This window comes from Corvus cornix, chromosome 1 (genome assembly GCF_000738735.6).
Source record: "Corvus cornix cornix isolate S_Up_H32 chromosome 1, ASM73873v5, whole genome shotgun sequence".
NCBI lineage: Eukaryota > Metazoa > Chordata > Aves > Passeriformes > Corvidae > Corvus > Corvus cornix.
Window position 1 is genome coordinate 47,263,395 of NC_046332.1, and position 27,740 is coordinate 47,291,134.

The 27,740-nt window shown below is 42.2% G+C and overlaps 2 protein-coding genes, 1 long non-coding RNA gene and 1 other non-coding gene across 5 annotated transcripts in view; 2 read left to right on the top strand and 2 right to left on the bottom strand.

Moving 5' to 3' along the window:
- The window catches only part of USP12 (ubiquitin specific peptidase 12), a 32,844-nt gene extending 24,673 nt beyond the window's left edge, over positions 1-8,171 (bottom strand). For both annotated transcript variants that reach the window (XM_039565636.1, XM_039565632.1), the window contains exon 1: positions 8,012-8,171. In XM_039565636.1, the coding sequence (XP_039421570.1) occupies positions 8,012-8,059 (48 nt within the window). In that variant the 5' untranslated portion in view covers positions 8,060-8,171. The remainder of the gene's footprint in view (positions 1-8,011) is intronic.
- A 12,413-nt stretch (positions 8,172-20,584) lies between these two features.
- Positions 20,585-22,171, bottom strand: LOC109144707. The gene is made up of 2 exons (XR_002045617.3): positions 22,053-22,171; positions 20,585-21,678 (listed from the first exon to the last, which is right to left on the bottom strand). It is a non-coding gene; the product is annotated as an uncharacterized LOC109144707 (long non-coding RNA).
- Positions 22,172-22,471: 300 nt separating this feature from the next.
- On the top strand, positions 22,472-27,308 carry RPL21 (ribosomal protein L21). Its single transcript, XM_039565647.1, has 6 exons — positions 22,472-22,576; positions 23,965-24,043; positions 24,600-24,661; positions 25,670-25,782; positions 26,430-26,580; positions 27,170-27,308. Exons 2-6 carry the CDS (start codon positions 23,977-23,979, stop codon positions 27,257-27,259), a joined length of 483 nt encoding a protein of 160 aa, XP_039421581.1. The 5' UTR covers positions 22,472-22,576; positions 23,965-23,976; the 3' UTR covers positions 27,260-27,308.
- Positions 25,842-25,974, top strand: LOC120411661. The gene has a single exon (XR_005604116.1). It is a non-coding gene; the product is annotated as a small nucleolar RNA SNORA27 (small nucleolar RNA).
- Positions 27,309-27,740: the final 432 nt, after the last annotated feature.

Here is a 27,740-nt window from a genome sequence, read left to right on the forward strand (position 1 = left end):
TACAAAGTGGAAAGTTCAGCAACTAAGGTGTGTTTACAAGAACACAACATGAAATCAAGATTTGCTTTTTATCTGTTACTGAAAATTATCTTGGAAACATTAAACCATCAATGACTATACAAAAATCTTCACAAATCTAATGAAAGTTAGGTGTAAAACTGAACTATTGCAGATTTCACCCTTCAAAATGATATGTCATGTAACCTTTATCTAATCATGTTCAAATCAGTTGAACATTTATTGCTTATATCCCCCATCAAGTTAAAGAAAAAAGCTATACTACTGGATTTATAAATATCACCGTAAATGCTAATTTCTTAATGGAGGGATAAGAATCTGTGTTTGCCATGGAAGCCCCTTAATTAAATTTCTCAACTTTTATTTTTAAAAGAGCTTGAGCTTTCTACAAATCAACACATTTAACATTAGCCAGATGAGGGGTTTATTTCAGTTTAGTGGAATCAAAGCCCAGGAAACACAGTGGAATAGGAAAGTGTATTTTCTTTGAATTGAGTACAGTTGTATTTTCCCAATTTTCACATTTTATAAATACACATCCTCCCAAATTACTAAAATAAACTAAAAAAACCCACTGATGCAATCCATTTCAATGGAAAAGGGCAGAAAAAACAAAGCACAGACAAATGCAGATGGGTTTTTTTGTTTGTTTAGTTTTTCACTTGCTGAAACAATAATATTATTAAATGCCATTTCCGTTTTTATTATTGCCTTTCCTCACAGCCTCAGAGGCCACACTGCTGCGGTGTTACATGTTGAACTAGTCCTCCTGAGACACACTAACAGCTGACACATGGATAGGATAACTGGAGCCAATCTGTGAAACAATCAGTTGGTGCTTAGGATCTGACACACACACTTTGGGTTTCACAGCATTCTTGCCAGATTAGTTGTAGGCTGGTTTTGTGACTGAATACCAGCTGCAGCTGAACTGTGTTGTCTGATGCAGTTTCCTTCAAAAGCCATCTAATTTGTGCACTCTAAGAGTGCTCCCAAAATGCAAACCAAAGCATGGTAAACTGGTATGCCACCCTATATTAAAAATACTGTCTAAAAACATGTCAGCAAGCAGGCAAACAATTGCAGTTTTGAAGTGTCCTACCTTGTCATTACCATCCAACCTAGCAGGCAGAATTTCCCTTACAAAGGCTTGATTCATAACCAGCCTAACATGCTTGGAAGCTTACACTTTTTACTGGCATGGGAGAGGGGCTTTGATCTATCCCTTTCTAGAGTAAGTATCAGTTGATTGCTTTGTGGGTTATCTTTGCAGTAGTTTAACAGCTTTACCCTCTAGTTTGATTAAGTTGTAAACTTCCTGAGTAAAATCAAAATTTCACCTTTAAAACAAATTTCTTGTCAACTTACATTTGTCACCAACATCCTGAAGATCCATTTCTCCCTTCACACATGCACTATGCTAGATCCTTCCTTACAATGCCCTCCACCTCGCTCAAGAAAAGGAACAACACTGATTAAAGGTGGTTCATACAACTAAACCATGTTGCACGGGTGTATATATAAGCCAAATCTCTAAAACATGACCTTAGCTATAGGTAAATTAACAATACCACCACACAACACAGAACTATCACCTTTCCTAGTGACCAAAAGGCATTACAAGTAAAAGGGAAATTCAGTAATCAGGAAGAACAATGTTCCTGAACAAGTATAAAATTAATGGAATTATTTATAATTTGCAAAAATATATCTCAGTATAGAAGCACTCACTAGTGTTTTCACTCTTTTTTTTTCGTTATCCTTGTCTGCGCCACTAGTGAAGATACAGAGAATTTCACAGCCTAATGCACTAATTAATGCACTATGACTGAAGGAATCCTCTCTTAACGAAGAAATGCAGAATTCTGCTCTTCCAGTTATGTTTTATCAGAATACGTGAATTCATACTTTTCCATGTATTCATAGGAATCAGGATTAAGAGCAAAGAAAACAGCTATATTAAATCAGTTTATATTTGTTGCTTCAATTGCAACCAAGACTGAAATGCAATTCTTTTGATACTGTTTCCAGCCAGGAAGCAGCATCGAAATACGAGTGTAATTAAATAATCCTTTTTGTTCATTTCTTTACAAATGAACATGCATTATTAATACATGAAATATTTGGATAGTTTCAGTTAATACTTTTTAAATACTTCCAAATAGTGTTATTTTACTAATTAATCAGTCTAAGACATATATATTCATATCATGTGCAGTTAAGACAAAAGATTTTTTGAGTATGAAGTAAAAACACCTCTGCCTGGGTAAGGAAAATTATACCAAATCACAAAATTAATTTCTCTTTGTATTTGGTATGTCTACCAAGCCAATCTTTTTGAGCCCCACTGAACATTCACAATGTATTTTCCTTCACAACTACATATAGTCACACTTCCTTGCGTATGACGGCGTATCCTTTTGAATACCCAAGTCAGAGACAAGTTAATATTTCAGAAAAATTACTACCTAAAATGCAGGGTGAGTGGGGAAAACACATTTGCTCAATCGTTGTTTTTGCTAAACTGCATCCTGTGATGTGTTTCACATGCTTTTATTAACCTACGTAATTCCAGTTTCAGAAAACAAATATATTGCTTTTATAACTTCCCATGCTCATGGAATCATAAAAAGAATTTAAGTTTATAAGAGGTGGTAAAAATGTGTTCCTATTCTGGTCTACTCATGTTAATACAACCTTCTGGTTTTACACTACAAAAAAGATCTAGATTTTTTTTTTTCCCTCAGCTGAAAGATTAGGTACACCTTACTGAAATAAATAATTTGTTAAAAGCATTTAATTTTGGCAATCTTCCTAAGCTACAAAAACAAAAGTTACCCCTTCCACACAGCTTTTATACATCTCTTTCCCTCAAGAAATTTGAAGAGAAAAGCCCCTTTTGCCACATTTTTACAGAATCATTCGTATAAGTTTTAATGCAACTGAGTTGCTTCAGGAGCACATAACTGACCGATCTAAATATTCCAGTGTTGTCTAGTAACAGGATCAGGTGTTCACACTGACACAGCTAAAAATCCTGCTGCCAAGACTAGAGTCCAAATTCGTATTTCATTGTTTCTTTGAGCTTAGAACTTGCAAGATGAATATACACATGTACGCGTAAAAAGAAAATGGAACACTTACATAAATAAAATTATCCACCTAAATAATACATCAACTAAATAATTCCCTGTGCTGGTATAAATACTGCTTTACAACTATGTAACTTCAAGAATTTTTTGTGTTTCATATTTGACAATTGTTTTATATTAGAGTCAAATTCCTACTTTGATGAAAATTGAAAACGAAATTGTCTAAATTAATTAGTATACTAAAAAGTGTCACAAACCCAGTAGTTTAAAGACCAAATAAAAACATTCATCTTTTATTACCATATTGTAGCATATTACAGCTACAAAAATGATGATGACAGATGTCACAACCATGCTTGAATCTTAGTATAATGTTTATCATGAAATAGTCTCCTGATAAGAACTCCAACAGACAAGTGAACCTCCACACTGTGGTGTAAACTCTTACCCCAGCTGCCTAACAAATACTTCTCCAAAATTTCCTGCGCTTGCAACAGAGCCACCACAACAGAACATGTCCCTGAGCACTCTGGTCCATGGAGCACGGCAGATTCAGGTCATGGTGCCAGAGTGAAATGCAGTGGCTGAGATGAGCAGCAGCGGCACATGTTCCTTCTTGCCAACCGTGCTACATGAGCAAGGTAGACAGCTGGATAAAGGAATGCCACAACACCACTGTTTCCTCTGTGTTACTTTAGTCCTTTCCTTCTCTGCTGGATTTTTCTGTCACCTCCTCTTTTGAAGCGGTTTTCCCGTAACTTTTCTTTCCTTGCTGTTACTCAATTCTCCCTTCTTCCAGCATGGATCCTTTGTATACCTTCCTGCGGAATCTGTTAACCTGATCATCAATTAACGTTTAAGTATTACAATTCATGCCTCAGAGGAGACAGTGCAATTAGAAGGAACAGGAGTGAGTACCTCATAGCCATTTCTGGCTGGCTGTAGACTCTGGCAAACATCAATTTACATGAAGTGCAGATTTCACAATCAGGTTTGAAAATCCTATTGTAAACAAACAATTCCTGAAACAGTAAGAAAGCCCATAAATCCACACCTCTCCCACAGTTAGCTACAAATTTTTCCTGCAATTAAGAGTTTTTATAAAGCCTCTCTGCTGTGACACTCAAGGTAGGTGCACTGCAACCTTCCCTCAGCTGGGCACTTCCAGCGTCTGTTTCCACTGTTAGGACGCCTTTCCCACACATGCTTGTTTGAACTCTAGTACCTCTGAAACATCTTCACCCTTGTGAAATGTGACTGAAATGGGCAAAAGGGTACTCATAACATAACTGCCCTTCAAGAGGAGGCAGGCAGGAAAAGGACAAGAGCCAGCCGTTCAGCGTGACTCCACGTCTTAATCCTTTCAAAAACGAAACAAAAATTTGGATTGTAAGATAAGCAGAGGTCCTCATGCAGAACACACTGTTACATCACACAGTCAACATCTAACCACAAACTATCTATTTGATGTCAGTGCTGAGGGGCTGAAACCATCACTGAAGACGTTCAGTGACAGACTCTGTATGCAAGATGCTGAGCTGCCAGGCAGAGAAGGGAATACACAGACAAATACCCAGAACATGAAGATTTTGATGTCTAATGCTACAGCTCCTCGATTAGCATAGTTTTAAAATATCATCACACTTTTCCAGGTTGTGCCAACATCATCAACCACTTTCTACAAGAAACACTGAAAACAAGTACTACTACCATTACAACTTCCTTGTCTATGTCTGAGGCTGACATCTTTGAGGCTTTTCATAGCTTTTAAGCTACAAATGTAATTTCTATCTTCTCTTTGCTTCAGTGACTCAAAGACTTGATACCTTTCAACTGCTGGCAAGAGTTTCCTGGACTCTAGACAACAGAAGCAGAAGTACTAGATGCAATCTGTGAGTATAGCATGGGGCACATCTTCCTTGTAGTTAGCCTGGGTTACTTTATCCCTCCTCAGCCATGCATAAAAACCCCAAACAGTTCAGTCAGGTAAGACTCTGACTGCAGTTTTACTCATGGATGAGGGTAAAAGATCAAGTTCTACTTTTACTGCAAAGACATTAAAAATAATTTAAAAAAATAGACCACACAATTTTAACCTCATGCATTTTACAACAGGAACAGTGGCTAAACCACTCAAGGGCAAAGGTATTTCCAGTGCTTTTCCACAATCTCCAGCCTTGTCATTAAGACTTAGTACAGCACAAGGAAGCATGGGAATGGTGATATAGAGCAAAGAATTTTAAGGAAGTTGAAAGGCGACACAACACTAGGAAACATTACTACAGAAAGAGCTCTGTTAACATTAGTATGAACACTGGGGTGTAGATCAATGAACTAATGGAGCATACACAAAGGAACCAATCAACACAGATGGGATGTCCTCTTGGAAGACCATCCCCAAAAGGTACTACAGGTAAACTAAACATACTGGTTATCACTCTTCACTGTACCCACACAACGTGCCAGTATTGCAAAACATAATATACTGCTTTATAATATTCAGGGCTTGAACAACGAGGGTAAGATGCATAAAATATAAATGAGTCAGCAGAAGCAAAACTTGAATTCAGATTTAAAAAAAAGAAGTCGTGAAATGCAGAATTGCAATGGAAGAGCTTTTTCAAAATAGTTCTAGACTGCTCTTAGAGATTATAAGTGTACATGCATGCTAGGTTTGTGTAGGCACAAACTGTCTCTTGAAAAAAATGCCTGTTACTGGTTTTGTACTAAGTAATCATAAGAAGAGAAGTAACAGTCTGAGAGTTCTTGCAAGAGGCATGGGAAAAGGCAAGAAAAACTTGTGAGAATTCTTAGGTAGTTGTCTGGCACTTTATCAAAGTGTGTTGACACGATGTAAGCATTGCTGGAAAAAAAAATAGTATTACTCAGCAATTATAATCCTTCTCAATTTTGTAAAACATATGCTTAAACATAAGTATTTGACTCTTGTTAAAATTAAAAAGATCTGCCTCACCACAACCACACTTCTGAACAGCTCCACAGTAACTACCAAGTGCTCCCTCACACTATCTTTATGGATATACTTTTAAGCACCATCTTATATTAACTGCCGAAAAGCTTTTACAGCTGGTATCCTATGCTAGGTGTCCCATATCACAATACTATCAAAGCTCATGGATCAGAAAGGCCCAGCAAAAATCTTATGCCTGGAGTTTATCCACCTCAGCACACGTGACAATGATTGGACAGATAATATCGAACTGCCATCAGAATTTCAGCTTTATGGATACAGATACTTTAGTTAGTAATAAGAAGATTTTTAGTTGAAAAAATTGGTTTGGGATTGACCTAAATCTCAGTGACATAACATCATTTCTAATAAACATACACACAGAATAATCTTAAACTATCTGCTTGGCCAGTCCAGACCTAGGGTTTGTATGCAGTCCAGAAGCAGAGCAGTGAGGTCTCACACTTGACCCAAATCAAGAGGCCAGCACTGAATTTATGCCAACACAAAGGCCAGCGGCCAACTCTGGGTGAAAAGATGTCAGCTAGAATTGCAAGAAAAGGAGATCACCCCAGCTCAGGGATCAATCACACTGATTCCTCAACAACCTGCCTCCAGAGAATGGAAACTCCTGAAGTACATGGTACACGTCCTACAAATCTGGCCACATAAAGATGTCAGTATACAGCTGATAAATTCAAGAATTTATCAAGAATTTTATCAGACTCTTCTAATTCCAAACTGAAAGATGTCATCTCCCATGTCACAAAAAACATTATTCCAGTGACTAAACACCACCTGAGCAATCCCATCCTATGGGCTTCCAGACGTTCACTCAAAATTCTCATGGGCCACCTCTGAAATATCTGTTTGAGACATTAAAGCCTCTTTGCAGCAAGATTCATGAAAACCATAAATCAGTTTCCAATAATATGAAATGTAAGCACTTCCCACTGTTTGATGTTATGAGACATTGTAATAGCAACTCAGCAAATTAACAGAGTAGATGACAGAGTGCGTTCTTCCCCTTAATAACCTCTTTCCTTCCCCCGTGGAAACGGATTTGGTAACAAGAACTTTCACCTGGCCACGGAATAGGTACAAGAGAGCACAAATGCAAGACCTTCTGCTATGAACCACCAGCACACCTCTTGCATGACAACCAGTAACTTCTACTGACTAAGGGATATTTCCTTCCTTAAATTCATCACTCCTCCATCAGCGAATCTACTGAGCCGCCCATCCCTCTTTAAAACAACCCGAGAGAGCCTTATCACATCTGTGCTTCTGCTTTTGGCTCTAATTCATCACGAGAGAGAGTAATGAGAAAGCAGTCACAGGGAGAAGCCTCCTACGGGACCAGGATCGATGCACACCAGTCAGATCACAAGGAGCGCGCCTGGCCGAGCCCATCGGGCGGGATGGGATGCCCGCACTTGTCGGGGTAACCCGGGGAGCACCGGCCCGCTGATGGGCGATTCCAGCCCCAGCTCAGGCGCGCTGCACTCGGAGGGAGAGCAGGGACGCTACGGAGTGTGTCGGGAGAAGGAGGGCGCTTCCAGAAACCCGACCGTAACCACCACACGCCCGCAATAAGCAGCCCCGAGCTGGAGGCGATGCCCCCGCTTTCGGCACACTTTGGGGAAGGCTGTGCTTGGTCACCCCGCGCTCCAGCCCCGTCCTCAGTCGGGACCCCGCTTCGCCGCCCGCCCAGCCCAACCCCCTCGGCGCCCGCATCCAGGTTGAGTCTCCCAAAGCCGATTAACTCCGCTCCGCTCCCGCCCGCCACCCACGGCAGCGCTCCCGCCCGCGCCACGGACGCCGCCCCGCGCCCCCGCCCGGCCTCCCCCGCAGCCCGCCCCCCGCAGCCGCTGCCACCGCCCGCGTCCCCACCCCCGGGGAGCCGGCACAGCCCCAGCCCCTCACTCACCATGGTACAGATGGAGGCGATTTTGGAGACTGTCATTAGGATTTCCATCCGCCCAGCGCCATCTTCCGCCCAATCACAGCGCCGAGCCGAGCGGAGCCGGGCCGGGCCGGGCGGGAGCAGGAGGGGAAGGGAAGGGAGGGACGGAGGGAAGGAAGGCAGGCGGCGGGGGCAGCCCCCCGCCCCCGCCGGCGCGGGGCCCCCGCGGCCGGGCGCGCAGCTCCCACCGCCGCCACGCAGCCCCGCTCCCGCCGCCCGCGCCGCCGGCTCCCAGCGATCCCGCCCCGCCCGGCTCGGCGCGGCCCCGCCTCCCGCCGGGTCAGCGCCCGGCTCCCGCCCGCCCCTCCGCCTCTGCCCCGCCTCCCGCCCCGCCCGGGCCGGCCATGCTCGGCTGGCCGCGCCTGGCGCCGCGGGAGGGTGGAGGAGTGGTCAGGTCCTTTGGTGGCCCGGGCGTTTATGCAGAGTCATCGAATCGTCAGTGTTGGAAGGGACCTCTAAGATGTTCAAGTCCAACCGTCCACCCAGCACTACCACTGTGACCCCTAAACCACATCACCCAACGCCAGATCCAGACGCCTCTTAAAACACCTCCAGGGATAGTGACGCCACCACTTCCTAGGACAACCTATTCCAATACTTGGCCACAGAATCACAGGATGGATCAGGTTGGAAGGGACCACTGGGGGTCGTCTGGTCCAACATCCCTACCCAAGCAGAGCCATCCTGGAGCACATGGCAAAGGATTTGCATTCAGACACTTGTTGAATGTCTCCAGGAGGGAGACTCCACAACCTCTCTGAACAGGGCAGCCTATTCCAGTGTGTGGTCTTGCTCATATTCAAGCAAACTTCCTGTGCATCAGTTTCTGCCTGTTGTCTCTTGTCCTGTTACTGGGCACCACCAAGCAGAGCCTGGCTCCATCTTCTTGGCACTTCCTCTTTAGATACTTATGTACATTGATGAGGTCCCCTCTCACTCCTCTTTTCTTGAGGCTGAACAGGGCCAGCTCCATCAGCCTTCCCTCATAAGAGAGTTGCTCCAGTCCCTTAATCATCTTTGTTGCCTTCCTCTGGACCTGCTCCAGGAGCTCTATGTCTCTCTTGTACTGAGGAGCCCAGAACTGGACACAGCACTCCAGATACAGCCTCACCAGGGTTGAGTAGAGGGGAAGGATCACCTCCTCTTCTCTAGACTAAAAAGAGAGTAGTTGAAATCTAATGAGTAGGTGCTTGGTGAGCACTGGTAGTGGGAGACTTAGGGGTGAGGGGAGTTGGTGTGTGATGGCTTAATGCAAATACTGAGCGAAGTCCAGGGAAAGAGTTCCTGTGTGGCCCAGAGAGGTGAGGAGAGTGAATAGGCATAACTCACAGCTAAACAATAAAAGAAAATTATGGAATGGCATTAAGAAAACTTTTGCCTCCTATCAGCTCAGTCACTCATGCCAAGATAACTTCCAAGTGACTTCTCTCGTCGCAACAGCAGCTGTAAAAGCTGTCTCTCTGGGGTACCTCCCAGGAGGATGGGGATGTGGAAAGGCACGTGCCTATTAATTCCCGTCTTCTTTTTCCTGCCTTGGCTGTAGATGACCAACCCATTGGTTTCTGTGAGTCTGGGATTTGTATGCCCCCACCTCAGACATCTTGAAAAGTAAAGCTGATGTGTAGAGTAGTCATACCAAGTGCTTGAGGGACCTACTTGAGAAAGAGCTTAATCATGTTGCTTGTCTGCAGACTGTAAGAGAAATCTGGATGACTTGTTCAAGATGTTGATACCTGCACTAAAGAAGCACAAAGCTAGCCAAGATATTTGCCACCCTGTCTTTTTTTTGTACATAAACAAAAATCTAGTAGATCAAGATGCATTATTATTAAAAACAATGCCAATGCACACAAGGTCTTGATCATAAATACATCCTTTCACTGTAAAAAATATATTTTAATATCTATAACATTAAATCATTACAATTTCTATGATCTTCAGAAGTAAATGTTCTTTAGCAACTAAGTTAATGGACTAGTAAATTTTCCTTCAGCTGAAACATAAAGAATATGACTTCAGAAAATATTATAAATTATGAACTCTACTGCAACCTGAAATATCCTGAAATACCATATAAAATCATTTTATATGATACCTGTCATCTAGAATTGTATATTTCAAAAGTATAGTACCTGAGAAAATGAACACCTCTTGGATGACTACATTCTGAAACTGTTGCCACAGAAACCATGGGGGAGGACAGCATCAGGGGAATGAGAAAGAATAGAAACAAAAGTAGTGGATTGGCCATTTATGAGCAAAAAAAGCAAGAATGGGTATTTAGCAGGATAGAAGTGTCAAACCTTCAGCTATCTAACAGTTCATCCACTGAAATACATTTGCTGCCAGAAACATCTCCAAAACAATTCCTTACACTATTAATCAGATCCACCACAACAGGTACTCCTCTATCATCCAGAGAAGACCAAATCTTCAAAACATGACAGGAGAAAAATAAGGCAATGTGCTGTCTCCCTGAAGCAGAAAAGCATGAAAAGCAACTGCACTATTGCAGAAGCTGATACCATTATCTGGGAGGTAATTCAGTTTGGAACCAATTATGTGGCATCAAGTAGAACCGTATGGGCCAGAGAATACGGCAGGAAATTTTGAAAGGCACACAACCGGAAAGTCAGAGATTGCCTAGAAGTTTCTTCCTGCTCATAAATTAGAGAAAGAAGGTAAAATATACTTGTTTTGAAATGCTCTTTCTGTCTCTAGTTCCAAGGCAAAAATTCAATCATTCTGGGATATTGGACTACATTTTAAAAAGTGGGGAGAATATATGGCTGTGCTGGCCTGTATCTGGCAGATGTGGGTAATCGTGGCTAGAGATTAAGCAGAGCAGCTGGGAAGATGCTAAATTAGTAACATACAGAGAGACTGATTTTGTTCCAAAATGCTGTGTAAACTGAGTTGCTGTGTTTTAAGCAAACTGGACTCAGGCCACATAGAACGAGGGGAAATACAGAAACACTTTCTATACTATCAGCCATTAAACTAGAGTAAAATATGAGGAAATGAGGGATAGAATTGAAAATTATCCCTTAATTGTCATCATCAAGCCCTTTGGGGCAATTGGAATTACTCAAAAATTAAGTATATTTGGTGAGCTAAGGAAAAATACGGTGGGTAGACCAGGACTGTACATATGTTTGTGTACGCTTGAGGCTACAGAGTTTTGAAAACAGAATGACTGTAATTCATAAACAGCAGCATGGTAAGTGACCTGGTCTGAGAAAAGGTATCAGTCATGTCTTCTATTGCTGGGAAGAGACAAGATCCACTGACAAAAGGCAACCAGAGCATCTTTGCCAACTGGCTAGCCAATTTGCTGAGGAGAACTTTAATAACAAATAAGGAAGTTTCTTGATCACAAACCCTGGAGTTTGGGGTAATTTTAGCCTGTCTGATATCTGCTGCAAGTATAACACATTAGGATGCAAGCAATCAAGGAGATTTCTGGAAGGCATCAAGGATAACTTCTTGATCGTGGCTGAGCCAACCAGGAGTGTTTCACAGCTGGATCTGGTCTTCACTAACAAGAAAGAACTAGGGGATGTAGTAATCGAACCCTTGGTTATCAAAGCCTGAGCTATAGTGACTGAGGAGTGGAGTACATGAGCCTCTGCGGTCTGAGGAAGGAGAGTAGGAGATTACCAGCCCTGGATTTAGAGGATCAGACAAGTTTGTTCAGGAAACTGGTAGGATGCACTGAACAGCAGCACTGAAGGGTAAAGTTACTCAGAAAAGCTGGCAGGAGAGTGCCAGGATCCTATCAGTGGGAAAAACAGAGGTATTACTGAGAATGCAAAATTGATATGCTGTCAAGATAGAAAGAGTAGCTAAATGAGAAATTAAATTCAGTCTGGGGTTATCGTAAGATCTGCATTGTTTGGTAAATTCATCCCATTCAGTTACAGTATATTTCAATATATACTCAAGTAGAGTTACTTAAAAATACAGTGAGCAGGTCATGTCTGCAGAGATGAGGGGCTTTGTTGTGGAGAGCGGTGACTGAAAAGAAATTTAGAGTGGTCAGGGACCAGTCTAATGCTATGGTATAATCAAATAAGGGAATCCTTGCATATATAACAAGGGAACCAGGGATGGGGCAAGCAGGAAGGGACATAATTTCCCCTTTAGATATGGCACTGAACAGATTTTTGTGGTAATAGTGCACTAACCTCTGGTGTCCTTGTTGTCAAAAGAATGCTGAGAAATTACTTGAGGCAGGAGAAAATTCTTTGTATGGAGAGACTTAAAGAGCACAATCTTCTTGGCTTTTCAAACAGACTGGAAGGTGGCTACAGTGATCTTTAATCTTGCACAGTGAGAGGCATAACAAGATAAATACCTATAAACTGAAATGAAACAAATTTTAATTATAAATGGCACACATTTTTTAACAGTGGAAGACATTAATGGTTGGAATATGCTGCCAAGAGAAATGCCACCTACAGTATCTCCTAAGGGCTTCACTAAAGAATGGATTATTTTCTTACAGAGGTACATTAGTTGAACAGATACAATTATTTCCCTGCCCTGAAAATGTCTCGGAGCATATACTTGTTATTGCATAACATCTGTACTACCACAACATCTAAGACTACAAGTCAGAAGCCACAGCACTTTGCCTCCTCAGTCAATATGTGAGACACTAAGAGAAAACCCCATTCTATCTTCTGAAGGACTTACATTCCGAATGTACAGAGACACAAAGAAGCAAAGAGAAAATATAACAAGGGTAAACTGCTGCTGCTTAACCTGTGCCTCTCCTTGTTTCATAATCTTGTGGTTTGGCAAGCACCCGGCTTACTCTAGGGTGTGTGAGTAGGCTGGCTTCAGAAATTGAAGAGTAGGCATGGCACAGGTGTGTTTGTGCCTGTATCATCTATCTGTGACTATAGATGGTTTTGCTGAATCTGGGGGATGTCAGGTTTTCATTAATGTTGCTTGACAACAGAATTGGTCCCACAAGTCTATTTAGCCCTCCACTAACCAGTCAAACCACCAGCTGGTTGGACTATTGCTGCATTACCTGAATGCAAACATACCACACCTGTTCTTGGACTTGTACAGTGTGACTGCAAGAGCATACTATAATAGGATAAATCAGGTTGGATGGGACCTCTGGAGGTCTCCAGTCCAACCTTCTGCTCATAGCACAGTCAGATCTGAGGCCAGAGCAGGTTGCTTTGTGTCCCACTTAGGGACACGGGTTAGTGTGGACTTGGCAATGCTGGCTAAACGCTTGGACTTGATTTTAAGGGTCTTTTTCCAGCCTGAATGGTTCTATGATTCTATATACCTCCACTTGTTCCAGACACTCTTAAATCTGGATCCAGACTGAATAGTGGGGGTGGAGGGGAGGCGGTTTTGTCCGTGCAAGAAAGCCATCTGAATTCACCATCTGTATTTTTATTGACACATGTCCCAGTGAAGGCCATCCACCATTCTCATGATAGATTAACCAGCCTTGCTATGGAAATGCACCTTACTTTGCAGTCAGTGGGCGTTCCAGGATTTGTGCTATGAGGCAGTAGAGGGTAAGACATAAAAGAAATTTTCCCCAACTTGTATCTCATAATTCCAAGAAAACCTGATGCTGCATAAATTATACAGAACTGGACTCTTAACACGTTATGAAAATTGAAACTGGATCCTTCTGGGGAACTGAAGAGACAACAGGAAATATATTTGGAAAATAATGTTATCAAACCACCTTGGACTAACTGACAGCTAGTGAAACATCTATATTAGTAAATTATTTTTGTAAATTACATTGAGGGTACATTTTCAGAAAATACAACTATTTACATAACAGTTGTGCATGCTCTCTGGGAGCCATACAGGGGTGGTGCTGAACTACCTGATGTGGGAGGATCTGAGCAAGTAGTTAAATAAGTGATGCATTTTATGCATAGGTTCAAAAGCGTAAGTTGTCTTAGTTGTAATCATAAGCAATATATTAATAAATTATCTCAGGAAAGCATATAAAGTGTACACATTGTGATGTACAATTGTACTACAGATAAATATTATTTTATTTCTTAGCTGTTTTTATCAGTAGATCTCATAATATTTTACAAAGAGATGTGAGAAATAACTATTATTAGACCAAATCTGTTAAGAAAATGGATTAGACAAGAGTTCTCTGGCAGGGTAAAATTTGCTTATGATGTTTTTTCCCTTACATTCATTTTAGAAGATCAAAGCTTTCCTCAGTAAAGGTGTTGAGTTTTGTTGGGGTTTTGTTGGTTTGTGTTTTTGGTGGTTTTGGTTTGTTCTACTTTTTTCTTATTAAGCAGAGGGCAGTATTTGTTTCTTGCAGAGTTCTCACGTGGAGATATTTTGATACTTTGATATTCACAGCTCAGCTGATACTGGGCGTCTTGCCATATATGTATAGCTGGCAAACAATTAATCTGCTATACAAAGGATAACCAGCATCTGAGAAGTTAAAAGGGAAAATAAAAAATGTTATGTTACTAAACGGAATGAAAATTTCTACACAAAATATACATCAGTTAAGAGAGATGTCCAATGGACTGTAAAATGTAAGAATTTAGTTGTGTTGAAAATAACAGAGATTTCTAAACTGTTATCACTGTTTGAGTCTTTAGACTTCTAAAAGAAGGTGGAATTCTAACTGAAAATAAAGTTCCAATTCATAGAAAAAGAGTCCATTTATAAAATGGTAACTCTTTGGGAAGATGTTACTGTATTCTGCAAGAGAAGTGTGTATAGCTTGGGTCTTGGTGATCTTGATATAAAAGGACATGGGCTAGGCACAAAAAAAGAACTGTGCGCTTTTTTACACTGTTCTGAACAGAATCTTTTGGATAAATAGGGCCACAGGTATATTTAAAAAGAAGGAGGGGTTAATATTGTAATGAAATGCTTTCAATAACAGAAACTTGTTAAAAATTAATGGCTTTGATCTTTGACCCAGGCACTTGAGATGCCATTGTTTCAGTAACTCCAGCTTCTCCTTAGTCTGAAACTTTGTGAGTCAGTGACAGTGTCTAACACTAACTTGGAAAATCCATTATTAGAGGTAAGAAGTGCAAGATGCTTCCTCAGTCTCTGTGTTCTCTACCAGAATACCAAGCAACACTTCCCGTTGCAGTCAGCAAGGTTTTATTTTTGTGATCTGTGCAGCAGTTCCCCAAAAGCAAGATTAGCTATCATGGAATAACAACAGTGACGCACAATCTGACAACAGGCAGCCTCCAGGTGAAGAGTTTGTATCGTTACAGTCTCCCCCACTAATCAGTTCTCTACAGTACCAAGATATAAGGGAAGCTAAGGAGGAATAGGTAAACCAGCATGGAGATAGATATGCAGTAGAAAAAAATATCCAATAAGAGGTAGAAAAAAATACTGGAAACTGCTCTGGGGAGAGAATAAATTTGTTAAAGAGCATTTACTGTTAATGGCCTGTGTCTTTCATGACACTAACAGGTGGTGAATTACTTTTGTTTTAATTGAGACATATGTCACAGCAATATCTTGTCCTTCCGCTGATTTAAAGCTATTGTTCAAGTCCTTGTTGCAATCAGTTCTCAAACAATGCTCTCTTTGTCAGCAATACAGAAGTAGAATGATTTTGATTTCTTCTCTTGCAAGATTTATACCCTGAAGAATCCACAGTTGCCCTCTGTACTTGCAGATGGTCAGTTAAATACTCCCATCTGGTTATACTTAGTTTTTTCTAAAAGCAAAGCTAAATAAAAGCCCACAAACAAACAAAACAAAAAAGAAAGGAAAAAAACCAAACGAAGAAAAAATCCAAACCCACCAACCAACAACAAGTTATTGCACGAGCAGCAGAACTAATAAAGCTCCATTTCGTAGAGTTTGTGCCCTGTGTCTTTATACTGCAGTAATCCAAGCATCACCTCTTTGTCCCGTGTGGTCTCATCTCCTCCTTCCATTTCCCCTGCAAGTTCATTTCCTTCTCTCTCCCTGCAGCACTTAGTGCCATTTGCCCTGGGGGATCTTTTCCTTGTTTTGTCCTTTCAGCTGCCTCTCTCCCTTGGATAAGTTGCAGCTACCTTGGAGCAGCTCATATGCTGATTAGGTCACATTGCTATTTTGCTTATTCCATGAAGGACTCCACAGCATTTCACAAATATTAATTAGTTGATCCTTGACAATAACCCTGCTCCATATATAGTGCTATTATTCCTATTACACAGATGGGAAAGTTGGTCCAGTTTATCCTCGTTTGGTCGAAGTTTGGTCAAGTTTATCCTTTGCTAATTCTCTGTTTCACTTCTCCTTGACTGACCATTAATTTGTTCTTTTCTGGCTGCAGTTTTTGTTCAGAGCAGCTGTTGTTGTCTCATTGACAGGCGTTGTCAGAGTGTAGCCAACTCTCATTATTTTATCACAAGCCTTGTGATATTTGATAGCTCCCTTGCAACCACAGTTCCTGGGTTCAGGTGATGAGGATTACTTGAGAAATTCACCTTATTATAACAAGTTTACGGCTCAATAAGCTAGAAAGCTGAAAAATGACGGCAGGACTGATAATGTTCAAAACAGGGTGAAAATAAAAGCACGTGTACTTTTTAAACATACAACTGTTAAAAGGCATTTGTACCTTGTGATGTCAAGGGCTCTGTCTCAGGTTCATAATTTAAGATACTGGTATGTGTAAGACTGCAGAAGCTACAGTCCATTTCCCACTTTGGAAAGGAGGCAGAAAGGCAATCACTCAGTGAAGGCTAACATTTTCTGACCACAGCTTCAAACTCTGCTAAAGCACCTAGGAAAGAATATGTAAGTGGAATTATAAACACATGTGAAGCGCTCTAATGCAGATAACAGTGAGCTTTTCACTCCTGTAGTTTCTGGATGTGATTCTTCCTTCCTTTTTTTTCTTTCAAGAAGATGCTATGAAAGCAGGATAGGATTTTCTTTTGGCATCCGGAAGGTATTTGGAACTAGGTTCAAGACAATAATGTTTACAGAAAGATTGTTACCATGAGTTTGCAATAACTCTGGTTACTTCATGCATTATTAAAAAGAGCATTTTGTAGCACTATTAAAATAGTAAACATTCTACTTTGTCTTTAGGCATTCATACAGAAAAACAAATTTAATCTGGCATAGTTGGAAGATAAATTTAAATTTGTGCTTACTGGAGTTCAGCTAACACTAAGTAAAAACCATTTCTTTACCTGAAACTAGCAATATTTTATATAGACCTTTCCTTCCAGCAAGGTTCTTTGCCATTTTATAAGTAATTAAAAACAATTATGTTAATAGCTGTGATCAGAACAATTAATGAAAAATGCAAATGGCTACTCCAGATGCCAATACGCTAATAGAATGCCATAGAGTATTTATAGAATAGAAAATTATTCCACCCACATTTTCACTATGTGCTATTACATCCATCAGATGTAATAACTGTAACACCTTTTTTTGTTGATGATTGTGATCATCTTCAGTAATAGCAGAAAGCATCTCAGAAGTAATGGGTGCACAGTAAGCAAGTTAACAGGGACTGTTGTGTATAAATTGGAACACTGATAATCAAGAGAGGTGTGTGGGAGGTAGGGGCAAATGCACAGAGCCTGCTAAGTGTATGGAGGCTTCAAGAGCATGGAGTATTTAGCTTGGTAAAATGAAAGTGCAAAGGAGATATTCTGTGCAAATAATTACAGAAAAAGGGCAAGCATCATTGTTCTTCCAGCTAGAAGTACACTAAGGTCAGACATAAACAAAAGAGAAAATAGCATCCTAATCATTAAGCCAGTTCTTAAACTGTAGTTAGTAACTCCCAAGAGGGCTAGCAAAGGGCTCAAGGTTGGAATGTGAAAGATCAGATTTTTAATCATATATTTCAATATTAATTCTATATGTACGTTCAGTACATTATCAAAAGAAAATCCGCACAAAAATCCCCACATTATGCAGATTTACTACTGGCAGCAGCTGAGTTCCTCCATGACAAAGGAGCAGAATTATGTGTAATTATCAGCTGTATCAGCGTAGGAGTGGCTAATCACCTTTAGCCAAAACAAGTAAATGTACAGTGAAGCTGATGGTGACAATATAAGGAGTTGCTTGTGCCTGGGTAACTGGTTTGGACTCAAGAGAGGTTACACAGAGACAAAAATGTGGTAACACAAGAAGTTTGAGAAAACACTGAATGGTGATACCAGCTGAATAACTGAATACTGGATACATTGAATAATAAAACCAGTTGGTTGAGAAGTTGCTCTGTTAGTAAGGGAAGAAAGGGACCGTAATTGCTTTTGAAATGAAGTCTGATAAATCTGAAGTTTGATAATTGTATTATTTGGTATTTTTAAGAAGATGGTCATAGTTACAAAACAGCTTCCTTGGAAGTTCCTGATGATTTCTGTAGGGGCAGTAGTGCAGTATTCACTGACATAAAAAGTAGAATGCCATGTTAATCAAATAAGCAGCTGAATGACAGAATTTATTCAGTATTTCAGATTTCATGTTGCAGTCTAATGATGGAAAAAAGGCCATTTGTTTCAGTCCAGTGTCAATCCACTTGCATCAAGGAACACTTTGAATTGGCAACAAATCTATAAGTACCATAACTGTAATGAAAATTTCCACCTATGTGTGACATGCTGAGCCCCATCACAATTCTTAGTCTATAGAGTTTTTGTCTTTTCACTTCTCTCAAAGGCAGGCTGCCGTTTTTCCCATTCCTTTCCCCATGATATGCCTCACTGGCAATGCATCTCAGTACAGTCACCTGTACTGGCACTTCTGCAATTCCACAGTGAGCCCTTTGAAGAAGTTTGTCTGCACTGTCATTTTTGGAAGGTGATTGGTTGCTTAGACACTAATTTGATTGACTTTAACTCCCCTGGAACTAGGCTCAGGCTTGTATTTTCAGAAGGGGTTTTGTGGATAAAGAGATGAACTAACTACAGAAATAAAAAGGTTGGTTGTTAGGGCTAAAATCACGGGGTAGCTGAAGAGACCATAAAAGGGGACAGAAGCATGACTCTGAGATGCCATGTAACATGATCCTTTTGGAAGGAATAAACAAGGGAGTAACTGGGTCAACTGAGGAGGTAACACAGATTACTTTGGTCTGTAACTTTTCCATCAAAAGCGCAGCGTAGATGCTGTGGATGGGGTAACCAATTAACTTCACAATCTTGATTTTCAATTTAGGCTCTTGGATTTGCAATGCTATCACAAAAGGAACTGGAGATTTTAATCCTCTTTAACATCTATTTTCAGTTATTTGTTAAAATTTTGCTCCAGTCCTCATCAGCTTTTTTTCTTTTCATGTAATGAATGCATTATGTGAGACACAGGAGACCTACACCCTACTGAAGGGGAATATTTTTCATTTTTCACCTCAAAGCCCTTTACAAACTCTCATTAATTTAAATTCCTTCCACACCCCTGCTGAATAACCCAACACAAATGGAATGTCACACTCAAGATCCCTCTGTGTATCACTTGGTCCGCCGAGCATAGGAGCAAGCCAGATCCCACTGTGCATTAAAAGTTCAGTGAAGGATTCCTGGCAACCCCATGTGCAGAATCATCACAGCACATTTATTCTTTACAGAGAGCCATCATCCAGACAGATGCTGCAGAGAAATGTCAGAAAAAAAACACGGCTCTCCCAGGGAAGATACCAGGATCCTGACTGTGGGAGCTTGGGGACTGAAAATGGTTGGGGTTTGGCATGGTACTTTCCACTCTGAAAAACAAAGTGATGTTTATCTGTTCTCCACTCCTCTGACTTCTAATGAGCCCTCCCTTTCAAGCTCCCTTCCCCAGCAACTTTTGAATTGGTTCCCACTGAAGCTGTTTTCCCTGTCTTGCTTTACCTCCAAGCCAGGCAAAGTGGGAAGGAAACAAACAGTCTAGCATGGTGTAGAAAGATTTCCAGAGTACATCAGTGGGTGGAGTACCAGTCTGGGACCTTCATGGTGTTTTGGATCTTCGTGTTAAGCTGTGCATTGCTACTTGTGTTCACCCACCTTGAGTACCTGGTGTTTCTGGAGCAGAACCAGATGTGGTGCTTGCCCTACAGCCTAGGAGAAATTGGAGTCTGGGTCCTACAACTTGCAGTTTGATCAGGGAAAAGCAGTTTAGGCTGGCTTTTTGAGAGGACAGAGCAGGGCAGTAAGGGGAGCACATGCAGTCTGAAATGTGGAGCTGCAGGTCTCCCCCACATCTGCTTGGCTTTTAGCTCCAGTTTCCAAACCAGAAATCACCCCACAAATTGTGCACCTTTATCTGCTGGAGACAGCCATTATTAAGAAATCCTTTTGTGAGCAACATGCAAAGGCTCTACAACCTTTAACTGCTCATCCGGTCTCAGTTTTGGAAAATCATGTATCAAATGTTGTGAGGTAGGATGGACTTCTGCATCAGGCTCAGCATGCCTAGGGAATGATTCAATGGAGACAAACTGTGAAACATGATTGCTTTGAAATGTGGAGCTAAAGAAGGATCGTGGGAATGTGCTAATCAAGGTAAATTTATGAATAAAAACATTACTGAAATTTTGAATCAACCTGTCATGTGATTTATTCAGGAAAAAATATGTACCAAATTCTGCATGTGTTACTTGGCCACAAATAGAGCAGAGTTCAAGTAAGTTCACAGCTACCACTCCCTTATGAATGACACTTTCCATATGTGTTTCCATATGTGTTCTGTATGTGGACATGGGTTTCAACACGTGGTGTTTCTTCCCCATTCCTTCCAGGGTGATGCAGAGATTTGCCCTCCATGTAAATCACTGGTAAGATTAAGGCATTCAGCTCACTCACTGTAAATGCCTAGCTTCCTTCATCCAATAATGCCTTTTAGGATTTGGCTTCCTGTCTTTACTTTGGTTGATATCCTCTCTGAAATCTGTTGCCAATGCACTTCCTTATCTAAGAGCTGTTCAGGCTTGTAACGATGCTCATGCTTGGAAAAGTTTCATGGTACCTAGGCTGAATGCATATTAAATTATATAGATTTTTCTCTGCATATATATCAGGCACTGTAAATTCTAGATTTTTCATGGTGACAGGATGGAGTACAGACACATTTTTCTAAATATAACACTTTACTCCAAAAGATTTCATGTGGAGACGGGGCCTGTCAGAACATGTCCTGCCAAGTAGCTCTGCAAGCAGAACCTGATAGTGTATTTAATCCTCCATATCCATTCTTGTGATCCATAAATATTAAACTTGCGTTAAAGTGATGACTGAAAGGGCTTGAGTTTTGCAAGACAACATTAGTACAACTGTGAAGTATGTTTTTATACGCTGCTTTAAGTAATCAGCCCTCCCCTAAATTAAATAAGTGCTTCGTTCATTCAAAACGAAAATTTCTGCAGTAGGGCAACTCCTCGCTGAGACAAGTTTTGAACTGTCCCTGCATGTTTAGCTTGGAGGAAGGAGGCCCTCTCTTGACTCACTGCAATCAGCTTCCCATGGCGATTCCTGTCTGCTCCGGTACTGGAGATGCACAAACACACTGAGTCACTCTGCCAGCTCGGGAACCCGCTCACCATTCCCTTCGTTCTCAGGCACCTCGCAGCCGATGCAACCTGTGGCACTGTAAGGACTCCTTGTAGACAATCCGCGCTTTATTTATCTGGGGGAAATCTTTGGCACACAAATTGGAGATTATGGCATCATAATACGAAGAAACCCCAAACCTGCGCAGCCTCTTCGCCTGTGGTGTTGGCATGCTTCTCCCACCCCGCTTCCCTGCCCGGGAATCCGGGATCGCCGGTCGGGCAGCCGTGACTGACACAGCAGCGGCAGCAGGCTCACACTGCCGCGAATTTAAATGTTGGTGCACTACTTTAATGTCGTAAAACACCCTGCTGGCTGCTTATGTTTCACATTTCCAAACTCAACTCCTTACGGATGGCGGGCCAGCTGCTCGCCGCCGGACTGGCTCCTCGGGATCCCTGACGGACACCTGGCTCGCCTTCCCTCCCCGGCATCCCCGCTGCAAACCCCTCCCGCCGCACCTCACAGAACCGCAGAGCGGCTCACGTTGGGAGGGACCACCGGGGGCATCTGGTCCAACCTCCCTGCTCAGACAGGGCCATCCCAGAGCACATGGCACGGGGTTGTGTCCAGACAGTTCTTCAATATTTCCAGTGGGGGAGACTCCACAACCTCTCTGGGCAGCCTGTTCCAGTGCGTGGTCACTGCACAGTGAAGAAGTTCTTCCTCATGTTCAGCTGGAACTTCCTGTGCATCGGTTTCTGCCCGTTGCCACGAAACCACATGCACAGCCGTGGAACCCCCGGTGTTTGTCCCTGCTTTAGCCAAAGGGTCAGACTTGGGCCGCTGCTGTTTTTCGGGATCAGCCTCCCGGGGGTCGCTGCCCCTCACGACATTCCCTTCCCGTGGGCGGGCGCGCGCGCCGCCGCAGCGGCACTTCCCGTCAGGCGCGGCGCGGGCAGCCCCGCCAAGGCCCCGCTGTTAAGGGCGGGCGCGGCGCCGCCCCTTCCTTTGGAGCCGGGCCGCCATTTTGTGCGCACGCACGGTGAGCGCCCGCGGCCCTCTGCCGCTCCGGGGGGACGCGGTGGGAACACGGGGGGACGGGGATACAGAGGGGGGACGCGGCCGGAGGGGTCGTGCTTCCGGCAGGGGCGGGCGGGGGGCCGCCGGCTCCGATGGGAGCGCCACGGCCTTCCTAGGCCGGGGAGTGAGGGAGCGAGGAGGCCGCGCGTTGCGGGTGGCCGGGCCGGGCGGATTGCGGGAGGGCCGGGCAGGAGGGAGGTTGCTGGGGGAGGGAGCGAGGAAGGGGCCGCTGGGGCCCGCGGAGGGTGCAGGTGCGGAGCAGCAGCAGGGCTGCAGCACGTGGCAGCGGGCCCGGACACGCCGCGGCCGCCGGCGGATGTCGGGGCTGGGAAGGCGGCAGGGGTGGCTGCTCGGGGCGGACACCCCCGGAATGGCTCCGTAGGCTTGCGGAGCGTCTGGGCCTTGTGTCAGACGTAATAGTGGCCGGTAAATGTGGTGGTGGAGATCCTGCCTTATGGATGTCTTATAAGGAGAAGCTGAGGGAATGGGGCAGAGGTTTCATCGGGGGACACTTCACAGCGCCACAGTCAACAGAATGTATCCTGGTGCCTGGAAAGAGCACGTGGAAGGAGCATGAAACAACGAGCTGAAGTTAGAAGGAGAAGCTCAGACTGGATATAAAGGGAATAATGTTAATGGGAACAGCCAGGCCTCCAGACACGCTGCCTGGGGAGGATGTGCAATAGGGTCTGGAGGGACAGCCATACAAGGAGCAGCTGAGGTCCCTTGGCAGGCCTCATCGCTACAGCTTCTGCATGAGTGAAGGTGGAGGGGCAGGCACTGATCTTTGTGATGACCGGTAACAAGACCCGAGGAGGTGGCATGAGGATGTGTCAGGGGAGGTTTAGGTTGAATAATAGGAAAAGGTTCTTCACCCTTTGTGAAGAGTGTGGTTGAGCACTGAAATGGGCTCCCCAGGGAAGTGGTCACAGCACCAGCCTGACAGAGCTCAAGAATCTTCTGAACAATGCTCTCAGGTACATGCTGTGACTCTTCAGGTGTTCTGCACAGGGACAAGAGTTGGTCTTGGTGATCCTTGTGGGTCCCTTCCAATGCTGAATGGTGTTTGATCCTCAAAGGGTTTCAAGACCTGGATGGACAAAGCTCTTGAGTAGCCTGGTTTGATCTCATAGTAGACCTTGGTTTAAGCAGGAGTTAAGTGAGTGCCTTGCTGGCATCCATTCTAAGCACCGATTTCTTCGGGTGCCTAAGTGAATACCATTGGTTGAATTGAAGCAGTGCCATTCTGAATAGGCTTAAAGACTCCATTAATCTGAAATACCTGAAAGTCCCATCAACTTTGTGGTGAGTGAACTAGTAGTTCTGAATAGTTTGCCTTCATTTTTACAGTAATCAGCCAAAATGACGAACACAAAGGGAAAGAGGAGGGGGACACGTTACATGTTCTCGAGGCCATTCCGCAAGCATGGTGAGTATCCCTTACAGTACCAACACTGCATCCAGTTACTGACCTGATGGGCCTCTGCAGTCCCTGAGGATGGACTGCGAAACAAAGGCTTGTGCCAAAGGATTTCTGACAACTTGGGCTAGAAACTGGGGCCGTACGCAGACGTACGCTGAACTCTTACAGCAAATGCATTGGTATTCTAATTGCTTGACAGTAGTCATAGGGCTAATTCTGTCAGTGCTTGAAAATTAATTTAAAAGTGATGAGACTATTTCAGCAGTTACTTAAAACATAGAGGGTTTTTTCCTCTGATCAATAAGCAGTTCCATTTGTATTGATATATTAAACAAGTCTCTTCAACTTCGGCATTAGGAACACAAATTAATTTTTCTTTAGCTGAGTATTTTAAAAATTTGAAGTGTGTGAAGTGTGTAATTACTGCTTTAAAAAAACATGGTTTGATTTTTGAGGTATTCAGGAAAATTCTATCAAATGCATGATCTGTATCCCCCATCCTTTTTTATGTATGTGTGAAATTCTGGGCTTCCTAAGTATCCAAATTTGTATCTCTTAACAGGAGTTGTCCCTCTGGCTACCTATATGCGGATCTACAAGAAGGGTGACATAGTTGATATCAAGGTACTTTCTGCAGTGCTGTGTAACTAAAAGCTAAAGCAGTGTGGTCCTGTGCAGTCTCCAGTTCCTTGGGGTGGACTTTTTTGTTAACTGGGTCACGTGTATCAACACAAGCTCGCTTTCGGAGCAATATTGGAACGACAGTGCTTCCGGACCAGTGGCAGCACTTCAGTGTCATATGCTGGTGTATGTGGGGTTTTGTAGATGAATATCATTTGGCTGTGCTTTGTTATGGTGTGTTCAGCTGAAAAACAGGAGTGAAATATGCCATAGCTAATGTTTGAGTTGGCTACTGGCACTACTTTCATAGGAACTTCAGCTGTTGTTTCAGTAGATGTTCTGTTTTGCTCGACTTGAGCTTTCTCTTCAGATGAGCCATGATTTATGGTGGGGCAGTTCGTAGTTACGTGATTGCAAAGCTATGTTAAAACTAGAAATAGAGAAATAAATCTAAGGATCCATCATATATATAAATATGGGGGGGGTTGAAGTAACATTTCCTGTCGCTTGGTATTTTTTAGAACTTTTAAAGTTAACTGTACTTTCATAACTGAGTTGTAATGAATGTGAAAGCCTTTCACCTAGGATTCCTACATTGTTGAATCCTTCGGTTTAATTTGTAACGCCACGTTCTTGTAACAGTCACACAGAAGGTGGTGTACAATTTGCTTGTTTGTTGTTTGACTCTTGGAGAATGTACTGCTCAGAATTGACAATTCCTGATGCACTGGAGCTTGATGATGAATGTCTCTTGTGATTGCTTGCTCTTTCTGTAAGCAAAGTGATCAGTCATTTCACCGACACTGAAAGCAACCAGAACTGATGTAGCAAAATTTGGTAGTTTTCAGATGCAAAGTGCATGGTTATAAATTCCAGCTTAAAATGGAAATATTTTAAAATTAATCTCAAATATTTTGAAATGTATACTTCAAATTACTTCTGAAGGAAAAATTCTTGATGCTACCTTCCCCCCCCCCTTTCTTTTTTTCCTCTTCTTTTGCTTCTTAACAGGGTATGGGTACTGTTCAAAAAGGCATGCCCCACAAGTGTTACCATGGCAAGACTGGAAGGGTATATAATGTTACTCAGCATGCTGTGGGCATTATTGTTAACAAGCAGGTTAAGTAAGTAATGAAATTCCATGTATTGAAACTTGGTATTTGAGAAAGTTGACCTGTAATTGCACCCTCCTTTCACTTTGCCAGTTGGACAGTTATTGTCTTTATTGGTCATTCAAGGTGGGTAAAGTGTATTTCCTTTTTATAACCCAAGCAAATGATGCTCATTTGACTTGGATCCTGTCAGAGGAAACAGTTTTTGTTTTTCTTACCAGCACCTAAAGTCCCATTACCTAGTAGGGGTTTTCAGCCAGTGTGCTGGTACTGAAGCCCTTTATAAATACTAGTCTGTAGCTGTATGCAGCTGGTTTTTGTACAGACAAGCTGGTTTTTTTTGTTCCAGGAGCTGGACTGCTGTGCATTGGTAATAAAATGACTTGTTTGTATGCTAAGAGGCTAAAATTATGTATTCTCCACAATTTTAATTTGAAAGTGTCAGCTCATGGTTATATATTATACTGTTATACATTAATAACCTTTTGGTTATGTGTAACTTACATCTGATGTGCGTCTGCAGCTGTGTGTTGAGGTATTGGCCTTTAAAGAAAAATTACCTGTAATTGAGCTTCTGGAGTTACTTTTGTAAGGGCTGTAGGTCTTGCTTTAAAGTGACCTTTTTCAAGTGTGGATTAAAAACTGACTCCCTGTTTTAGGGGCAAGATTCTGGCCAAGAGAATCAATGTGCGTATAGAGCATATTAAACATTCCAAGAGCAGAGACAGCTTTCTGCAGCGTGTGAAGGAAAATGAAAGGAAGAAAAAGGAAGCAAAAGAAAAAGGCATTTGGGTTCAACTCAAACGTCAGGTAATGTTTCTATTGGGGTCACAGTCCTTCTTCAGGAGATTACTTAATTCTTGGAGTAGCAGCTGCATGCAGTGCATCAGCGTCCGGGCTGTCTGGGATGTTTGGTGCCTGAGCAGAACTGCTCTGTGCTGGGTGAAAATTGTAGCTGTGAACAAAGGGTTGGGTGCTTCCTGTTCTGTTGCTAATCTGCAGCAGCAGCAGCTCTGGATGGTTTTATGGTCAGTAGAGTCTTTGTTTTAATTGAACTTTAAGTTGCAACAGGTTCTGTTGTAACCCTTGAAATAAAGAATAACCAGACTTCACAGAAGATACAGTGGCTAGTGCTTCTGTAACTGCAGGATACATCACTCCATGTTCATTGGGTTGGTCAGCTGCAGAGAGTAAAGCATAAGTTTTTTAATTCAGCAGCACATTTTCTAGCAGATCATTTTCTTACTGCTACTTCTTGAATCAAATTTATGAGATTAGGAACGGTAAAATTGCTGTAGTGTTTATATAGTAAGGTGCTAAATGGTTGACAGTGTTGTTTTCTGAAAGGTTTTTGAGCTGTAGTGCCATGAGTTTTTGTTTTTTATTTTTCTGTTTACAGCCTGCTCCACCAAGAGAAGCACACTTTGTGAGAACTAATGGCAAGGATCCTGAGCTGCTGGAGCCAATTCCCTATGAATTCATGGCATAATGCACGTTTAAAAAAAAATAAATTAAAGATCTGGTTTTGGACAAGTGTATGTGATTGTGGCTGATTCATTTAGTTGGGTTTGGGGTTTTTTTTGTTTGAACAGATGCTTTAGAAACCTTTTATTGAAGTTTATTTATTTAGCTTGCATTTACCATGATGCTTAGTCATTTAAATCATCTGCAGCTTTTGCTGACGAGTTTAGTCATATACATAGATTATAAATGCTAGAAACACTGAAATTTGCTAGTGCTTAGTAATGATCATGAGGTAATATGAGGGGACATGGAATATTTCACCAGCAAACTAAGAACTTGTACCAAGAACTGTCCAGTGTCACTTAAAGGCTTTTTTTTTTTTTTTTTTTTTTTTTTTTTTTTTTTTTTTTGTAGGAAAAGAGATAATGGCCTTCAGATTTCATTGATACAAGGTTTTGGCTAAGGGGCCTCATGACTACCAAGGAATTGTTGAAGCCATTTTTGAA

Bases quoted from the DNA above. Each gene is read 5' to 3' on its own strand.
- RPL21 (XM_039565647.1), top strand. From the start codon at position 23,977: ATGACGAACACAAAGGGAAAGAGGAGGGGGACACGTTACATGTTCTCG. The intron at 24,044-24,599 runs GTGAGTATCCCT...ATCTCTTAACAG, and splicing joins GAGGCCATTCCGCAAGCATG to GAGTTGTCCCTCTGGCTACC. The intron at 25,783-26,429 runs GTAAGTAATGAA...TCCCTGTTTTAG, and splicing joins ATTGTTAACAAGCAGGTTAA to GGGCAAGATTCTGGCCAAGA.